Source organism: Schistocerca serialis, chromosome 6 (assembly GCF_023864345.2).
Source record: "Schistocerca serialis cubense isolate TAMUIC-IGC-003099 chromosome 6, iqSchSeri2.2, whole genome shotgun sequence".
Classification (NCBI taxonomy): Eukaryota; Metazoa; Arthropoda; class Insecta; order Orthoptera; family Acrididae; genus Schistocerca; species Schistocerca serialis.
Window position 1 is genome coordinate 210,232,406 of NC_064643.1, and position 21,498 is coordinate 210,253,903.

General features: G+C 44.2%; 1 protein-coding gene across 1 annotated transcript in view; it reads right to left on the reverse strand.

Annotated features, from left to right (window-relative positions):
- LOC126484757 (monocarboxylate transporter 9) overlaps positions 1 to 21,498 on the reverse strand; it is a 694,178-nt gene that overhangs the window by 73,347 nt on the left and 599,333 nt on the right. The window contains exon 3 of the mRNA XM_050108351.1: positions 2,474 to 2,617. Within this exon, the coding sequence (XP_049964308.1) occupies positions 2,474 to 2,617 (144 nt within the window). The remainder of the gene's footprint in view (positions 1 to 2,473; positions 2,618 to 21,498) is intronic.

The window sequence follows — 21,498 nt, forward strand, 5'->3', positions numbered from 1 at the left end:
TAGGTGGAGTATGGGAAAAACAAAGATGTTCATACATTCGTTTCACATGCTGTAACTTCCACCACGTTGTTTCAAGCTTAATGCTAGAATTTGAAATAAAAATGTAGTTATTGGTAACTTATGTAATCAGTGATGCGGTTTTACGAAGTAGTGCGATAATAATAATGATATTTCGAAAGTAGTTGAGTTTCGAGACCCAAACGCTAGTGCCCTTCTTTTTACCGCTTAGAAAATTTCATTTTACCGCTCAGTGTGTAAGTACCACCAAATTGGCCACCACTGTTCTAGCGGGACGTATATGTCCCACATAAAATAATTATATAACTATAAACAACAATCGAAATTTAGCAACATGGCCTCACTCGGTAGCCACTCCAAAAGCAGAAAACCAATTTTTATAGTAATTTTCAAAATTTTAATTAATTCGGTGTGAAAGGGTTATGGTGTAACCGACTGTGTATACAGTACACAGGGTGGCCCATTGATCGTGACCGGGCCCAATATCTCACGAAATAAGCGTCAAACGGAAAAACTACAAAGTACGAAACTTGTCTCGCTTGAAGGGAGAAACCAGATGGCGCTATGGTTGGCCCGCTAGATGGTGCTGCCATAGATCAAACGGATATCAACTGCGTTTTTTTAAAATAGGAACCCCCATTTTTTATTACATATTGATGTAGTACGTAAAGAAATATGAATATTTTAGTCAGACCACTTTTTTCGCCTTGTGATAGATGGCGCTGTAATAGTCACAAACATATGGCTCACAATTTTATACGAACAGTTGGTAACAGGCAGGATTTTTAAATTAAGATACAGAACGTAGGTACATTTGAACATTTTATTTCTGTTGCTCCAATTTGATACATGTACCTTTGCGAACTTATCATTTCTGAGAACGAACGCTGTTACAGCGTGATTACCTGTATGTACCACATTAATGCAATAAATGCTCAAAATGATGTCCGTCAACCTCAATGCATTTGGCGATACCTGTAACGACATTCCTCTCAACAGCGAGTAGTTCGCCTTCCGTAACGTTCGCACATGCATTGACATTGCGATGACGCATATTGTCAAGCGTTCTCGGTGGATCACGGTAGCAAATATCCTTCAACTTTCCCCACAGAAAGAAATCCGGGGACGTCAGATCCGGTGAACGTGCGGGCCATGGTGTGCTGCTTCGGCGACCAATCCACCTGTCATGAAATATGCTATTCAGCACCGCTTCAACTGCACGCGAGCTATGTGCCGGACATCCATCATGTTGGAAGTACATTGCCATTCTGTCATGCAGTGAAACATCTTGCAGTAACATCGGTAGAACATTACGTAGGAAATCAGCATACACTGTTCGATTTAGATTGCCATCGTTAAAATGGGGGCCAATTATCCTTCCTCCCATAATTCCGAAACATACATTAACCCGACAAGGTCGCTGATGTTCCACTTGTCGCAGCCATCGTGGATTTTCCGTTGCAAAATAGTGCATATTATGCCGGTTTACGTTACCGTTGTTGGTGAATGACGGTTCGTCGCGAAATAGAACGCGTGCAGAAAATCTGTCATCGTCCCGTAACTTCTCTTGTGTCCAGTGGCAGAACTGTACACGACGTTCAAAGTCGTCTCCATGCAATTTGGGGTGCATAGAAATACGGTACGGGTGCAATCGATGTTGATGTAGCATTCTCAAGACCGACGTTTTTGAGATTCCCGATTCTCACGCAATTTGTCTGCTACTAATGTGCGGATTAGCCGCGACAGCAGCTAAAACTTGGGCATCATCATTTGTTGCAGTCCGTGGTTGACGTTTCACATGTGGCTGAACACTTCCTTTCCCTTAAATGACGTAACTATCCGGCGAACGGTCCGGACACTTGGATGATGTCGTCCAGGATACCCAGCGGCATACATAGCACACGCCCGTTGTGCATTTTGATCACAATAGCCATACATCAACACTATATCGACCTTTTCGCAATTGGTAAACGGTCAATTTTAACACGGGTAATGTATCACGAAGCAAATACCGTCGGCACTGGTGGAATGTTACGTGATATCACGTACCTATACGTTTGTGTCTGTTACAGTTGTGACTGTTATAGCGCCATCAACCACAAAGCGAAAAAAGTGGTCCAACTAAACATTATATTTTACGTACTACGCGAATATGTAATTAAAAAAAAGTGGGGGTTCCTATTTAAAGAAATGCAGTTGATATCCGTTTGACCTATGGCGGCGCCGCCATCTAGCGGGCCAACCGTAGCCCCACCTGGTTGCCTCTTCAAGCTAGACGAGTTTCGTTCTTCGTACTTTTTTCGTTTAATGCTTATTTCGTGAGATATTTGGCCCGGTCACTATCAACGGACCACCCTGTATACATGTATACTATGTGAACGCGTAGTGTAGTAAGAATCGCTACAGGTTGTTGAAAAGCCCCTGCAGCTTAGCTGCAGACTGCTGGGTTACTCACCGGTGCCGATGCCGATGGTGAAGTAGAGCGTGAGCACGTTGCGCGCGAACACGCTGACGGCGAGGCTGGCGCTCGCCAAGATGGCACCTGCGATCGTCACCGGCCGGCATCCGTACTTGTTCACGAACGAGCTCGAGATGGGACCTGCGGGCGAAAAACCAAGTCACATACAGCAAAGGCACTTCATCTAGAGAGTAAGCGGTCTCACCTTTGTAGGAACACGGCGTCAGCTGTCCAGTCTAGAGGAAAACACGTGGCACTACGAATAGCCTACACAAGAGGCCAACGAACACTAAAGGTTTTCTGTTAGTCATGCTACTTTTATGAAATCCAAACATGTACCTGAACATAAATAATACACAATTATATGTTCTCATAGAGACTGATACACTCTGTAGCATCTCATCTAGTCGCCGAGACTTGGGCTGTTCTTCAGAACCAATAACGACGTCACACGCACAGAGGGCACCAGGCCTCTCATAGATGGCGCCACCAGAGGCGCTACATCGGTTCGACGACGGGGCCGATTTTCTACCAAAGACGTCTAAGAGTGTGCATGCAAGACTAGGCCTTCTGACCCAACTATTCCAAATTGGGGACTCATCTTCACCTCTTACAGCTCAATGGGTTTCGGCTTGAACCGAGATCAAGAGCAGCCCATTTGGCCCTAAGTGCTACCTTGTTTTACTAATTCATACAGTGCTCCTTACATCTGATGGTGGTCCGTCTGTCAGATTCCGTGTGGCACTGTTGCTGTTGGTGTGTCCATCAGATGCGACAGTAAACATGACAGTTCCCTTCGTTCTGTTCCATAGGAGTAGACTGTGGCATCAGATTTCGTACTTTTACTTTCCGCATTGGCATAAAAAAATGTGGCACTCCACTATATACACACCCATTAGTCTTCTTCTTCTTTCACTTGCGCCTTTGTCCCGCAATGGTCGCAGGGTCGGCGTGGTTACGACGGAATTGGCAAGGTTAATGGAAAGGGGTGGCCGGATGCCCTTCCTGCCACCACCCCATACCCCCCAGGACGGAATCAGTGTACCCCAGCTGTCTGCGTCCAGTGTAAACCATGAAATAGTGCGGAAGTCTTACAAATGTCTGCCTGTCGTGTAACTGAGGCGGGATGTGGGGACCAGCCCGGTATTCACGTAGCGGATGTGGAAAACCGCCTAAAACCACATCCAGGCTGGCTGGCTCACCGGCCCTCGTTAATCCGCTGGGCGGATTCGATCCGGGGCCGGCGCGCCTACCCGAGTCCAGGAAGCAGCGCGTTAGCGCTCTCGGCTAACCTGACGGGTATACACACCCATTAGTCATATACACTAAACATTTGCACTTACGACACAACATACACTTCGTGAAGCAAGGGTGTCATAATACAACCTTTACAACTGGGGATCTGAACCTACGGCCCTTGGTCCACCAGTCAGCACTGCCATATGGCTAACAGCATAACCAAGGTACGTCAGGCTGGCCGCCGATTCTGTGTGGGCGCAGTTCTGTGACGAGCGAACAAAACCAAGGACACGCAAAAGAAAGAAGAAGAGGGAGAACGAAGTAGGAGGAGGAAGAAGAAAAGAACAAGAAGAAGAAAAAGGAGAAGGAAAAGGATTGGAAGGCACTAAAATGGGAGTGTGGCGGAGATGCCTTAAAGGAAATCATGAAGAGATTTGGGTTCGCCAGTGCTGAGAAACAGTCTCATAAGACCTACCTCTTACCTCTTCCTGGCACAGAGATGTTTGTTTCTTGTTTCCATCTCGTTATGCCAAGTGAGGCAACGCACCGAAAGATTGTTATGGCTTTGTACTGCTCAGCAATGAAACAATGAAAAAGGAATCGCGCCATTGTTGTCAGCAAAGAGTTTAGGGACTGTGTGTTTTCTATGTTTTGAATTATATTATACAAAAAACGTTACTGGAGAGGATACCTTTTACTTCATAGTAGAATCATGTTGATTTCCGTAAACGAATAAATAGGCTATGTAGCGATGAGCATTGAAAAAAAAATGAGGTGGTGTAGGCAGAACTGATGGGGGAGGGTGGGAGCGGGTGGCACCAAGTTTTCACTGATCGACAGTTACCTAGGGTTATCATACCCTCAAAACCCCAAAATGAGGACACTATTAACGCTTTTAAGTCTAGTCCGAATCAATATAGTGGTGCTTGAATGTTTTTCTTCGTTTGAAATGAACAAATATGATTGTTGTAGCTCTTATCTCTAGCGTAACCCAGGTAATCGACACAAGCTTGGGATGCTTTTTGATTTTGAATAAGAAAGTACGATTGCCAAAAACAGAGACTGCCGTGTTTCTGTCAAGATCAGGAATAAACACTTTAGGACTGAGAGTAAAATATGATTAGCTCAATTTTATGTCAGGTTACCTTCCATTTGGAAAGTGGGTGCACTGAGCGACTGTTATGTGACTTATAAATTATAGAGTGCCGCAATCAGTCGTCCTTTTTTAGATTTTATTACGCAAATCCAGATTTCGGCTAGTAGCTAGCCATTCTCAATGCACTATTTTCTATTCTCAATGCATGTAAGTCCCTGTTGTTCGGGCGTCAGTCACAGTTCTTTGAATACTTATAGAATAGAGCTGATAACATTGCTATCCAGAGTGAAAGTAAAGAAGAATTACATGATCAGCTGAATGAAATGAACAGTCTAATGAGTACGGAGTATGGAGTGAGAGTAAATCGAAGAAAGACGAAGGTAATGAGAAGTAGTGGAAATAAGAACAACGAGAAAATATCAGGGTCGATGTTCACGAAGTAGATGAAGTTAAGGAATTCTGCTATCTGGGCAGTAAAATAACGAATGACGGACAACAAGGAGGACATCAAAAGCAGACTAGCAATAGCAAAAAGGGCATTCCTGGCCAAGAGAAGTCTACTAATATCAAATATCGTCCTAAATTTGAGGAAGGAATTTCTGAGAATGTACATCTGGAGTACAGTATTGTATGGTAGTGAAACGTGGACTGTGGGAAAATCGGAACAGAAGAGAATAGAAACATTTGAGATGTGGTGCTACAGACGAATGTTGAAAATTAAGTGGACTGATAAGGTAAGGAACTAGGAGGTTCTGTGCAGAATCGGAGAGGAAAGGAATATGTGGAAAACACTGATAACGATGAGCGACAAGATGATACGACATCTGTTAAGACATGAGGGAATGACTTCCATGATACTAGAGGGAGCTGTAGAAGGCAAAAACTGTAGAGGAAGACAGAGACTGGAATACATCCAGCAGATAATTGAGTACGTAGGTTGAAAGTGCTACTCCGAGATGAAGAGGTTGGCACAGGAGAGGAATTCGTGGCGGACCGCATCAAACCAGTCAGAAGACTGATGGAAAAAAAAAGTTCGAGCTGGCAAACAGGACATGCCCGCCACTAGCGTAAAATGGATACATGGACCCCCGAAAGCGAAGTTCCTTCACGACAACACAACGGGTCATGGTAAAATGCCAACTATATTACCATACATCCGTTTGCTTATGAAAAAACTGTAGCTTCTGCTCCGTTTCCGTGATGTCACTGTTAAATAAACCAATGGAGATCATTAAAACAAAGGCGTTTTTCGTTACGGCGGAATCTTCTCACGAAATTTCATTCAGCAAGCTTCTCCCCCGAATGCTAAAATCTTTCGTTGATGCCGACCTACATAGCGAGAAACGATTATCCTAATAAAGTAAGGGAAGTCAGAGCTCGCACGGAAAGATATACACTGTGTGATCAAAAGTATCCGGACACCCCCAAAAACATACGTTTTTCATATTAGGTGTATTGTGCTGCCACCTTCTGTCAGGTACCCCATATCAGCTGCCTCAGTAGTCATTAGACATCCTGAGAGAGCAGAATGGGGCGCTCCGCGGAACTCACGGACTTCGAATGTGGTTCAAAAATGGTTCAAATGGCTCTGAGCACTATGGGACTTAACATCTGAGGTCATCAGTCCCCTAGAACTTAGAACTACGTAAACCTAACTAACCTAAAAACATCACACACATCCATGACCGAGGCAGGATTCGAACCTGCGACCGTAGCGGTCGCGCGGTTCCAGACTGAAGCGCCTAGAACCGCTCGGCCACTCCGGCCGGCTCGAACGTGGTCAGGTGATTTGGTGTCACATGTGTCATACGTCTGTGCGCAGGATTTACACATTCCTAAACATCCCTAGGTCTACTGTTTCCGCTGGCCGCTATGGAAGAGTGGTTCTAGGCGCTCCAGCCCGGAACTGCGCTGCTGCTACGGTCGCAGGTTCGAATACTGCCTTGGGAATGGATGTGTGTGATGTCCTTAGGTTAGTTAGGTTTAAGTAGTTCTAAGTCTAGGGGACTGATGACCTCAGATGTTAAGTCCCATAGTGCTTAGCGCCATTAGAGCCATCCACTGTTTCCGATGTGATACTGAAGTGGAAACGTGAAAGGACACGTACAGCACAAAAGCGTACAGGCCGACCTCGTCTGTTGACTGACAGAGACCGGCGACAGTTGAAGAGGTTCGTAATGTGTAGTAGACAGACATCTACCCAGACCGTCTCACAGGAATTCCAAACTGCATCAGGATCCACTGCAAGTACTATGACAGTTATGCGAGAGATGAGAAAACTTGGATTTCATGGTCGAGCGGCTGCTCATAAGCCACACATCACGCCAATAAATGTCAAACGACGCCTCGTTTGGTGTAAGGGGCGTAAGCAGTGGACGATTGAACAGTGGAAAAACGTTGTGTGGCTATCCGATGTCAGGGTGAGGGTATGGCGAATGCCCGGTGAACGTATGCCAGCTTGTGTAGGGCCAACAGTAAAATTCGACGGCTCGAAAGCAGTGGTGTTATGGTGTGGTCGTGTTTTTCATGGAGGGGGATTGCACCCCTCTTTGTTTTTCGTGGCACTATCACAGCATAGGCCTACATTGATGTTTTAAGCACCTTCTTGCTCTCCACTGTTGAAGAGCAATTCGGGGATGGCGACTGCATCTTTCAACACAATCGAGCACCTGCTCATAACGCACAGCCTGTGGCGGAGTGGTTACACGACAATAACATCCCTGTAATGGACTGGCCTGCACAGAGCCCTGGCCTGAATCCAACAGAACATCTTTGGGATGTTTTGGAACGCCGACTTCGTGCCAGCCCTCACCGACCGACATCGATACCTCTGCTCTGTGCAGCACTCCGTGAAGAATGGGCTGCCATTCCCCAAGAAATCTTTCAGCACCCGATTGAACGCATGCGTGCAAGAACGGACGATGTCATTAAGACTAAGTGTGGGTCAACACCATATTGAATTCCATCATTACCAATGGATGGCGCCACTAACTTGTAAGTCATTTTCAGCCACGTGTCCCGATAATTTTGATAACATAGTGTATCTTGCATTTTGGGTTTTGCAATTGTAGTTAGTTTAGTAGTGCTGAGAGCAGAACAACGCGTTATACAAGATGACACCAATACGGGGTAAGAAATATATTTCACACGGTTTATGGATTTTTGCACGGGGACCACTTTTGTACTTATTCAGATTTACAGGGCTATAGTAAGATTGAGTAGATCTGAATGTACTTACGTATAGTTTGTCCTTATCGCGCACAGGTTTTTAACCTTCTTTCCCTGTAGCTTACTCCTATTTTTCTCAAGATTTCGATCATCTTGCACAATTTCACATTGTCGAACATTCTTTTTAGGTCGACAAATCCTATGAATGTTTCCTAATTTTTCCTAAGTCTTGCTTCCATCATCATGCGCAATGTCACAGAACTGCTTCTCTTTTACCTTCCCATACTGATCGTTCTCAGTTTTCTTTGTCTTTCTTCTGTGTATTATTCTTGTCAGCAACTTGGATCTTTTACGTGATTCACACGCTTTTTATCGTGTTTTATAAGGTAAGCCAGTCAGGACATGAAATTCTTCAACTGATTCGGCGACTTCTTTGTCTAGCGACGTCACATTGCATGTGGCAGTAAACTATTCTTCTCACTCGGATCAACTGTTCATCTTGGTACTGCTTGTGCTGTTAGTGCTGTTATACAGCACCGTATGGGAAAGCAACGTCCAGCTATAAGACCTAATTCCCCTATCCGTATTGCGACGGCCCATCTCTATGAGACACTGCGAAGAAGATTGGTACTGCATCTCGGAAAATACTGCACATTTTCCTAACCAACTACTTTACGTTGCTGTAACTCCTACACATACTAGCCGTATTACATAGGCGGATATTCTTTTCGACGTAGGGATCCGAATCAAATATCTCGGGTTCAAATATCACTGTCTCACTGCGATTTCTTGATTTCAAAAAAGGAGATAAGTTAGCCAAAGTATTATGAGCTACCTGTGAAACTGATTGGAAAAGAGCTGGATAGTACACAACGAAACACATGACATTACTGTATTTGCAGCAATGACTGTCCATAGTGGGAAACAATTGTGAAGATGTACAGAGCTAGAAGGTGGAAAAGGTAACATATAATAAGCTAAAAGAACGACAAACAATGTGCGACATTTGTGTGGCCACAGTTTCCATGAGATGTCTGTAAACAGAGAGAGCACGCTAGTCACAAACATAAAATATTTGCTTCATAGATGCATGACCTATTTCCGTTATGGCCCCAGTAAAGCGTATTTTGTGAAGGTTTACGTTGGCCTATGATCATCACCTAAAATCGTTGCCTAGTGAGCATTTGAGTCCCTCTCTGTCTAAATCCCACCACGATTATAAAGAAACTGGACGTATCTATGTGACAGCAACAGCGTTATGTATCATATCCGTGCGTACACAAACCCTTGCAAATTGCCATTCAGGCAACCGCAGTGAAACACTAAAACAAATGACTGGTTGCCACCAAGAAATTACACTCATGTGACTACACTACTTTTACCGGGCAGTGCAAGTATCTCATATTTTGCATGTATGAAATTTATTCTCAGCTCATGAACTCTTATGACTGTTTCGTAAAATAACTGATTTGCTTTCTGTAACTATGTCTTTTCGAAAACACAAACTGCTTCTCTCCAATTGGGTAGTTACAAGGGATGAGCCGGGCGTGGTGGCCGAGCGGTTCTGGGCACTACAGTCTGGAACCGCGCGACCGCTACGGTCGCAGGTTCGAATCCTGCCTCGGGCATGGATGTGTTTGATGTCTTTAGGTTAGTTAGGTTTAAGTAGTTCTATGTTCTAGGGGACTGATGACCTCAGAAGTTAAGTCCCATAGCGCTCAGAGCCATTTGAACCATTTAAGAGGGATGCGCGTTTTGCGGCTAGTCCCGGCGGAGGTTCGAGTCCTCCCTCGGGCATGGGTGTGTGTGTTTGTCCTTAGGATAATTTAGGTCAAGTAGTGTGTAAGCTTAGGGACTGATGACCTTAGCAGTTAAGTCCCATAAGATTTCACACACATTAGAACTTTGGTTTTTTTTTTTTTTTTTTTTTTTTTTAATCCGCATTTTGGGTTTTGAAGAAGGCAGAATTGTCAAACAAAATTTGTTTAACAAACGTGGACTGAAACAAGAGCTTCAGTATTCGTTAGTTATAGTAATGACAAACAATTCTCTACGGATAGTTGATTAGTTGATTGGGTGCGCTTTTCCAGACGTTGAGCAAGTTGAAGGTTGGAAATAACTCTTTGTTTTAAACTAAGTTTTTAAGATCAGATTTTTTTTTCTTTCTCATTTTAGATAGACAGAGGATATTACTGAATAATTTGTGAGAATGGCTATTTTCACTGGTGCGGAGCGTGCTCGCTGTGTGTTTTGGTTGCCACCGCTGGATTCCGTTCACTGGAGCTTGATAAAAGAGCGTGTATATGTTCCTCTCCTAGCCGACCTAAAATTACACTCATGTAACTACACTACCTTTTCCGTGCAACGCAATTATCTCATATTTTGAATGTATGAAATATATTCTCAGCACGTGCATTGATATGACTGTTTCGTAAAACGACTGATTTTTGGTTTCTGTAACTCCGTTTTTTCGCCAAACACAAATTGCATCTCTCATTTTCAATCTTGACTTCTGTCATTAGAAACGGTGAACTTACTAAAACGGGGACAGTGAAAGAAAGAAACCTTGAGCTTGGAGCTACCATTCAGCAATTTAGGAGACCGCGGCAAGACTAAGTCACAAAGGCCGAGCGGGATTCGAACTCATTTCGTTCCCAGCAAGAAGCCAGTAACTCAAGTGCTTCGCCACCTTACTTGATTGGAACACTGTGAAGCAGCTTCACAATCAAGGAAAACTAAGCTAGTTGTTCGAGGACCTCTTTTATTTTGCTGCTGGTACAATGTTATCCTAACAATAAAATCTACGAGCCAAGTGGGGTAGCTGTGTAGTAGATCTTTGGCATGTGCAGTGTAGCATCTCACGTATATTCCATGTGTAGTGATTAAGTTAACTGAATACGTAAATAAATGTTTGCTTTCATCCAATATGAACACAATACTGTTCGTTGCCCATTAGACAAAACTATTTAGCATTGCTTGCATATTGTTTACGTCGTTATGTTTTCTTACGTTTCTGTTAACTAAAGATGTTTTCTTTCTCGTTTTACATAGACGTAAGACATGAATCAGTAGCTTGCGAAAATATCTGAAACGTAAGACCAGTGCAACCAGGTTCGAAAAAAAGACAAACTATTTGAAGTAAGACCTGTAAGTCTGACGTCGATGAACAAAAGAAAAAAGGGATACGTAAAAATAATAAGTGAAGGTAAATCCGATGTTGTTGTCTGAAATGAAGACAATGATAACAGATCAGCATCTTACAATGATATTTATTTAAATGTACTACTTAAGAAGAAAATCATTGCCTATTGTTTTGGAATGCCTGCTCGTGTAAAATACGTACGTCTTCAGGCACGTGGTCACAGATCATGCAGTCCATGAATTTTCTGAAATGCTAAATAAATTGGTAGACGTATCAAAGGTTAAGACTATGAGAAAATGGGACAGATTAGCTCCACACAGAGGTCTTCTCGTTTCAAAACACTTTACACACTCGTCGTAATTGTGTTGAATAAACACCTGGAGGTGATGACAAACATAACGCTGATAAAGCTAAAAATACGTGTCGTAACTGTTGTGCCCATGAGATTTCGTAACCTTATCTCTAAAGGATTTTCGATAATCCACATTTAATACCAGTGGACGCATTGTATTGCGCTCCGCGTCAGAAAAGTTAACGCAGCAATCCATCAAACAGTTACTTGACTTCCATTTATTGGCACGGCTGTCTAACGTGAAAATGAGAGAAGATATCATGAATCATAGCCTTTCGTTAAGCAGTCTGAAGAACTAGGATCCAAGAAAGATTTAATTAGAAGAGCTTCAACAGAAGGAACGGCTTCATTCTTTTAAAAGTTTTCATCAATTGGACATTCGTGTCAATGACTCAGTGTCATAGACTATGTCATAACGTATTCAGAACGTATTAAAAAAACGCATGTTATAGAAAATGACATCAGTTTACCTATCTTAAGTTTACCAAAGAAGAGGCTGTAAGCTGATAACTCCGTCGATTTTAAATCAAAGTTCGGCTGTAACACAATTATTTATTCTCGCTGATTTCAAGTGTAAAGCTGTATCAGTTTTTATCGAAAAAGTTGCTTTGGTACACTTGTGAGTTGGTGGTTGACCAAGCGAAAATTTAATTCTACTGTATACACGCGTATTTTTTTGAACAAAATGTAATTGTAACAAAAACTACAATCCGCTAGAACTGGCAGCTCTCGATGTGGTCTAATGTATATTTTTAGATTATACCAACACCATTCTTCGAGCAGGCATTTTTTTTTAATTGTTTGGTTTATTTTGCTCCTCAGTATTGTGAGTCGGCAGATAACGTAATCTGAGTTTCCTGTAATTGAAAACTGTGCACCAAATGTGAATCGGAAGAATCGGAAGTATAATTTTCACTGTAGTTCTTCACCAGCTGAACAATGAAAATACTTTCGAAGAGCAGAAAATACATCTCGTTTTCAGAAAAAGGCTCAGATAGCTTGTATCTAAACTAGCTAAGCAAACATATTATATTCCTGTACGCGTTCTCAATCGTTCTAGGTACACGAAATGCGTAACGTTTGTCAGTTACGATTGTCAAAATATCCTCTGTTTCCACAGGCAGTTTTTAAGCTTGTCTGGAATGTGGAAGTATACCTGTCGCTATCTACAGTATATAACTTTACAATTGCGACCGTGGTCACGTGGGTTCAAATTCAGTTTATCGTAGCGTGTTCTCCTTAAATACTCTCTATGTTATTGTTTCCATAACGTAAATACTTAGTTATGCATGACAAACAGTCCATAGGAAGATGTAGAAGTTCTCCCTCCATGGGAATACGCTCCCAGTTGTACGTGCAGACGGCAGTCCCTTAAAAAAGGACACAGAGCGGGGTGGCGCAGCGGTTAGCACACTGGACTCGCATTCGGGAGGACGACGGTTCAATCCCGCGTCCGGCCATCCTGATTTAAGTTTTCCGTGATTTCCCTAAATCGCTCCATGCAAGTGTGGAGATGGTTCCTTTGAAACGGCACGGCCGACTTCCTTCCTCGTCCTTCCCTAATCCGATGAGACCGATGACTCTCGCTGTTTGGTCTCCTCCCCCAAACAACCCAACCTCTTAAAAAAGGTCACCGTGATACTACAAATTTTTGTATTTTCTAATGCAAACATAGTGATGGTACTACGGGATATTTGTGTTTAAAATTGTTTAGTAGCTTGCCTAAAATGGCTTTCTGCTTGCGATGCCGCACACACGGAAAAAAAGATGATTAAAGTCCCACGAACAAGTTAGGGAGTCATCGACTTCTATCTTGTGGAGGTGGCTCGACAGGTAACCATGATGATTGTCACTCCTTATGATAGACGTTAGGTGCCGTTTATCGCAAGCCTAATCCACAAACCGCTGCAGTAGTGGAAATCAGTGTAAAGGTAGGTCCCTGCGAAAGTAATAGTACGATGTCTGTAGCATAATGTATCCAATTTATTGTGAAAGTAGTAGAATCGTATAAGACATACACAATCGTGACCTAATTACATACTTTCTTTCATAACACGAGTAACAAAATAAGGCGTTTGCATTTCCTGTGTGAAAACTGGCATAAAGGCACTCACTGTCTGTTCCGATATTGCACTTTTCAGCTCATATAACGCCTCAAATTGCCGTCCATTGTGATGAACACGGCTTGCAGGTATTCCCCACCGGTTTCCCTAGCTGTTCATGTCCGGGATACGCGAAGGCCACGGCAAGATATCGGCATTTTTATCTTCAAACCACTTTTGGCTGTATCAGAAACATGCACAGATGCATTATCTCGTTGAACCGTTTTACTTTAGTTCCCTTGGTCCTCATACGTTCTGATCAATTCTGTCTCCAGCATTTCAGTGTACAGGTTAGAGTTCATTGTAGTGTTCAGCCAAGCAAAACGTAAGTTACCTTTGGTACAGAAGGCTGACTAGATCCTAACATCTCTTCCAGCAACGTTTCTGCTGATGCTCACCCGATGCTCTGTTCTCAGATCATGCCACTAATACTGAAATCCATCCGGCCCATCTAAATTAAATTTTTTCTTGTCACAGAAGATCTCTTCATCCCATTCCAAAGTCCATGTTTTCCAGCAAACGCCAGTCTAGCCTATTTATGTTTGGGTCTTAGAACAGCTTTCTGCGGTCGTTTCTTGAATACGAGATGTTTGTCGTCTGACAAAATTTGTCATAACGTCTGGCAGTTACTAATAACTGTAAATCAGCAACAAGTTGAGAAGAATAACAGTTTGTGGTTCTTGCTTTGCGCGAAAGGAACCGCGTCGACGCCTCAAATAATTTTCTGCTTTGCCCGTATTTTACGTTCTGTCAATATCGCGCGCAGTCTAAATAAATTCTCAATCACTGTACTTGAACGGTTCAACTTCTTAGTGCTTTGACGATTAGAGAGTCTCACAAGCGACTGTTAATCAGATTGCGTGCATATGGAGTATCGTCTCAGTTGTGTAACTGGATTCGTGATTTCCTCTCAGAGAGGTCACAGTTCGTAGCGATAGACGGTAAATCATCGAGTAGGACAGAAGTGATATCTGGCGTTCCGCAACGTAATGTCATAGGCCCCTTGCTGTTCCTGATTTACATAAGTGATCTAGGTGATAATCTGAGCAGCCTCCTTAGATTGTTTGCAGCTGACGCTGTAATTTACGGTCTAGTATGATCTACAGAGAATTTCTGTATGGTACGAAAAGTGTGTGATGTTCTTAGGTTAGTAACGTTTAAGTAGTTTTAAGTCTAGGGGACTGATGACCTCAGATGTTAAGTCCCATAGTGCTCAGAGCTATTTGACCCTTCTTTTGGTCGAGTTGTGCCACAGATTTCTTGTCTCCCCAATTCTGTTCACTACTTTCTCATTAGTTACGTAATCGACCCATCTAATCTTCAACATTTTTCTGTAGCACCACATTTCGAAAGCTTCTATTCTCTTTTTGTCTTAACTGTTTATCATCCATGTTTCACTTCCATACATGGTTACACTCCAGACAAATACCTTCAGAAAAGACTTCCTAAGACTTAAATCTGTATTCCATGTGAATAAATTTCTCTTCTATCGAATTGCTTTTCTTGTTATTGCCGGTCTACATTTTATGTCCTCTCTACTTCGGCCATCACAGTTATTTTGCTACCCAAACACCAAAACTCATCTACACCTTAAGTGTCTCGTTTCCTAATCTGATTCCCGGAGCACCATCTGATTTAACTCGACTACATTCCATTATCCTTGCTTCGCTTTTGTTGGAGTTCATTTTACATTCTCCATTCAAATCACTGTCCATTCCGTTCAACTGCTCTTCCAAGTCTGTCTCTGACATGCCATCGGAAAATCTCAATGTTTTTATTTCTCCTCTCTGAACTTCAATTCTTATTCCAAATTTTTCTTTGGTTTCCTTTATTGCTTGTTCAGTGTACATAATGAATACCATCGGGGATGGGTAAAAACCTGTCTCACTCTCTTTGCACCACTGCTTCCCTATCATGTCCCTCAACATGAAAATGAGGAATTGGTTGAGAAGGAAATGAGACTGCGTTGTAGCCTTTGCCCAATGTTATTTGCATATGTAACTTAATATTTTGATTCTACGTATCTTGAAACTGAGGGAGTCAAAATTTTTCAATCTTTGTTCGATTTCAGGAAATAATACGAGGGTGAGTCAAATGAGAGTCCTCCAGAGCTTACAAAGTGCATAAATTCCTTTAGAAAAAATTCTTTTGGTAGTCCGCGCAACCACTCACGCACCGCGTGGCGTACCTCTTCATCAGAACGGAACTTCTTTCCTCCCATTGCGTCTTTGAGTGGTCCAAACATATGGAAATCACTTGGGACAAGGTCTGGTATGGTGGATGAGGAATACACTTAAATGCAGGTCTGTGATTGTTGCAACTGTTGTACGGGCAGTGTGGGGCCTTGCACTGTTCATGTTGCAAAAGGACACCTGCTGACAGTCAGTATAACCTTCCCTATAGATGGTTGTGTTCGAAACTTCTTTGGTTTTGGTGATGAGGAATGGCGCCATTCCTTGCTCGCTCTCTTCGTTTCCGGTTGGTGGAAGTGAACCCAGGTTTCGTCCCCAGTAACGATTCTTGCAAGGAAGCCATCACCTTCTCGTTCAAAGCGCCGAAGAAGTTCTTCACAAGCATCAACACGCCGTTCTCTCATTTCAGGAGTCAGCTGCCGTGGCACCCATCTTGCAGACACTTTGTGAAACTGGAGCACATCATGCACAGTGTGGTGTGCTGACCCATGACTAATCTGTAAACATGCTGCAATGTCATTCAGTGTCACTTGGCTGGTTTCCTCCACTATGGCTTTAACTGCTGCAATGTTCTGTGGAGTCACAACTCATTGTGCCTGACCTGGGCGAGGAGCATCTTCCACTGAAATCACACCATTTGCGAACTCCTACTCCATTCGTAGATTTGCTGCTGTGACAAACATGCATCACCGTGCTGATGAATTTCAATAGGTTTCACACCTCCACTACGCAAAAACCGAATACCAGAACGCTGTTTTGCCTTGTGCAAGTTGCAAGTGGGGCGGCCATCGTTATATTGCGACGGTATGTGTGCATCTGCACTATGCTGTCACCTACAGGCCATTCTGCATGCTGTTTGTAGCACGCTTACCAACCTACACGATAACGGCTCAAATTTCGATTTGTTATTACAATTTTAAGGTTTTAATTTGACTCACCCTCGTATGAATAAAAAACCGAAAATCGGTTATTTCGGAAACCGATTATTTTGAGCGGTTTTAAAAGTCAGATGAAACTGGCCTTGCAAAAAAATATCAATATAACTGAACACTGGTCGTTTCAGCGATAACCCCCAACCCTAGCTCGCAGAGATAAAGTACGGTGTTATGGGGGAGGGGGGGGGGGGCTAATGACACTGCTCTGGCGGCGGAAGTTAGTGCGTTTTTGACCAATCCTGGTCGCACTGCGCTCCAGGCAGCGTCCTGGCCACACAGAAAATGTTGATCGAGACCTCGGCACAGGGCGGCGCGGTAACAGCGTCAGGTCGCTTCTCGCTGGCTGCACGCAGAGCGACTGTTCCGCGCTGCTGCGTGTCCGACGAGCGAATAACGCGATTAACGCGCGCCTCACCGCCGCCCCAGCTAATGCCTACAGGTGCAGTGTGATGGCGGGCTCTCAGTGTCAACCCAGCAAACGGCACTCGTGCGTAGTAACGCAAACGCATACGCTCCACCATAAATACGAGACATTTTGTGTGCGGAATTCATTTGCTTCTTCTTCTTCTACCATTGGGACTGTCAGAAGCGGTGATTTTTTCCCCCCTTAAAGTATCATACAACATTGTTTTCATCGATAACTTGTAAACAGCGTCACGTCAGACGGATATTGTAAGGGAATAGAGCTAAACAATATTAATAAGTACAATGGCGCATAATGGGAAACGAACACAATGAAGCGACAGACCAATACAAATGAGATTTTATTCACATATCGTACAGATTTTACACTTGAATGACCCTAATCACACGGTACCATAATCACAAGGTCATACACCTACAGACATACTTAGACAACAATTCCTATATCTACTATTACTTCCTCTAGGTACAATTCGGTCCTGGATTTGTCATAGAGGCGATGCCACAGATGTCAGCTGTCATAATGAGAGATATCGTTCCATAGTACGGGCAACTGTTGCTGCACTTGGTCAAGGTTCGTTAGAATAACGCAGACTGGAGCAGATAACGTAGCATCAAGACAGAGTCAATGAGGTGACAAACGTCGTGGAATGGCAACATGCACATGTACAGATGACGGTAGCATCGAGTACACAAGGTATAAAAGAGCAGTGCATTAGCAGAGCTGTCATTTGTATACTCACCTGATTCATGTGAAATGGTTTCCGACGTGATTATGGCTGCATACGAGCAATTAACAGACTTTGAACACGTAATAGTAGGTGGGGCTAGACTCATGGGACATTCCATTTCGGAAACCGTTAGAGATTTCAACATTCCGAGCTACATAGTGCCAAGAGTGTGCCGAGAATCCAAAATTTCAGGCGTTGTCTCTCACCAGGTGTGACACAGTGGCCTTCACTTAACAACCGAGAGCAGCGCCAATTGCGTAGAATTCTCAGTTTTAAGACAAGCAGCACTGCGTGAAATAACTGCAGAAATCAATATGGGGATACGAGGCACGTATCCGTTACGAAAGTGCAGCGAAATTTGGCGTTAATGGGCAATGGCGGCAGACAAACGACGCGAGTGACTTTGCTAACAGCACGACTTCGCCTGCAGCGCCTCTCCTGGGCTCGTGACCATATCGGTTGGACCCTAGACGACTGGAAAACCGTGCCGTGGTCAGTTGAGTCCCAATTTCAGTTGGTAAGAGCTGGCGGTAGTGTTCGAGTGTGGCGCAGACGCCACGAAGCCATGGACCCAAGTTGTCAACAAGGCACTGTGCAAGCTGGTGGTGCCTCCATAATGGTATGCGCTATGTTTACATGGGATAGACTAGATCCTTTGGTCCACCTGAACCGATGATTCACTGTAAATGGTTATGTTCGGCCGCTTGGAGATCATTTGCAGGCATTCATGGACATCATGTTACCAAACAACGGTGGCATTTTTATGGATGACACAATTATTTGCGATTGGTTCGAAGAACATTCTGGACAATTCGAGCGATTAATTTAGCCATCCAGTTGTCCGACAAGAATTCCATGGAACATTTACGGGATGTAATCGACAGGTCAGTTTGTCCACAAAATCCTGCACCGGCAACTCTTTCGCAATTATGGACGGCTGTAGGGGCAGCATGGCTCAATACTTCTGCAGGGGACTTCTAACGACTTGTTGAGTCGATGCCACGTCGTTCTGTTGCACGACGCCGGGCAAATGGAGATCCGACACGATATTAGGAGGTATCCCATGACTTTTGTCACCTCAGTGTATATAACGCGCGCAGACACACACACACACACACACACACACACACACACACACAAACACACACACACACAAACACACACACACACACACACACACAAACACACACACACACACACACACACACACACACACACACCTTTGGGCGAGAGGACCACTCATGAATATTTTCGTTTTATCGTATCTCTTGCATTTTAAGTGGCAATGCCTCAATCATAATACACTCCTGGAAATTGAAATAAGAACACCGTGAATTCATTGTCCCAGGAAGGGGAAACTTTATTGACACATTCCTGGGGTCAGATACATCACATGATCACACTGACAGAACCACAGGCACATAGACACAGGCAACAGAGCATGCACAATGTCGGCACTAGTACAGTGTATATCCACCTTTCGCAGCAATACAGGCTGCTATTCTCCCATGGAGACGATCGTAGAGATGCTGGATGTAGTCCTGTGGAACGACTTGCCATGCCATTTCCACCTGGCGCCTCAGTTGGACCAGCGTTCGTGCTGGACGTGCAGACCGCGTGAGACGACGCTTCATCCAGTCCCAAACATGCTCAATGGGGGACAGATCCGGAGATCTTGCTGGCCAGGGTAGTTGACTTACACCTTCTAGAGCACGTTGGGTGGCACGGGATACATGCGGACGTGCATTGTCCTGTTGGAACAGCAAGTTCCCATGCCGGTCTAGGAATGGTAGAACGATGGGTTCGATGACGGTTTGGATGTACCGTGCACTATTCAGTGTCCCCTCGACGATCACCAGTGGTGTACGGCCAGTGTAGGAGATCGCTCCCCACATCATGATGCCGGGTGTTGGCCCTGTGTGCCTCGGTCGTATGCAGTCCTGATTGTGGCGCTCACCTGCACGGCGCCAAACACGCATACGACCATCATTGGCACCAAGGCAGAAGCGACTCTCATCGCTGAAGACGACACGTCTCCATTCGTCCCTCCATTCACGCCTGTCGCGACACCACTGGAGGCGGGCTGCACGATGTTGGGGCATGAGCGGAAGACGGCCTAACGGTGTGCGGGACCGTAGCCCAGCTTCATGGAGACGGTTGCGAATGGTCCTCGCCGATACCCCAGGAGCAACAGTGTCCCTAATTTGCTGGGAAATGGCGGTGCGGTCCCCTACGGCACTGCGTAGGATCCTATGGTCTTGGCGTGCATCCGTGCGTCGCTGCGGTCCGGTCCCAGGTCGACGGGCACGTGCACCTTCCGCCGACCACTGGCAACAACATCGATGTACTGTGGAGACCTCACGCCCCACGTGTTGAGCAATTCGGCGGTACGTCCACCCGGCCTCCCGCATGCCCACTATACGCCCTCAACTGCACATACGGTTCACGTCCACGCTGTCGCGGCATGCTACCAGTGTTAAAGACTGCGATGGAGCTCCGTATGCCACGGCAAACTGGCTGACACTGACGGCGGCGGTGCACAAATGCTGCGCAGCTAGCGCCATTCGACGGCCAACACCGCGGTTCCTGGTGTGTCCGCTGTGCCGTGCGTGTGATCATTGCTTGTACAGCCCTCTCGCAGTGTCCGGAGCAAGTATGGTGGGTCTGACACACCGGTGTCAATGTGTTCTTTTTTCCATTTCCAGGAGTGTATATACGACACTATACGATCATGCTACCAGAAGTAAAAAAGTTGAAAAACACAGAAACTCTCCCCGACTTACCCTACAGACCTGAGTTCACAACTGCATCGCTAAGTAAAATAATGGTGAATGTACACTTGAATTTTTATATCGTGTGAAGTACGACTTTAGCAAAGTTGTAAGATTTATAGTTCTTACAGTAGAATTTAGTTTTCACATTCCCGGACAAACACTTTTAAAATAGTAATTTTTTCTGAATTGAAATTTCTTGCAAAGGAAGCACTATTTTTAAAGGGACGAAATCGTTACACGTGAAAGTAGCTTTGGGTTTACCTCATGGAACTCATATAGAGCTGTCATTATTCTATAAATTTACTTACTAGGTTCGCTACACTAACTGCAGCCAGTCTTTGGGATCACCAGTCGTCCTGCTGTCTCCTCCTCGGTCCGTGTATTATTCTCCAACTATCCCCGTTATACTTATATCCTCTCTGACCCTGTCAACTCATCTCACAAGGGGACACTCCATACTGTAAATCACGGATTTTGATGCGCTTCAAATACGCTGTAGAGGCACTTACCCTGCGTACGTGGTTATCCGTTTTTTAGCGACGGGCCATGGTTTTTGAGAAAATCAGTTTTGAAGTTCATTGCGTGCTTTGTTTATCTGTAACGTTACATCTGTACCAAATAAGTCGGTGTAGCGCAGTAGTAAAAGTTCACGGCCATCGCGGTGAAGGTATCGAGTTCGAATCCTGCTGGTGTAATTTTATTTTATTTTTTTTTCAAAATCGACCGAATTTTTCAACTTTATTTCAAATAATACCAACAAACAGTGTAAGGTGTGCGAAATTGTAAAGATATATTCAGTTATTATTTTTTTCTGTGATACAATATTATCAAATCATATTTTTCATCGTCCCCATTGCTTTATGTGCCA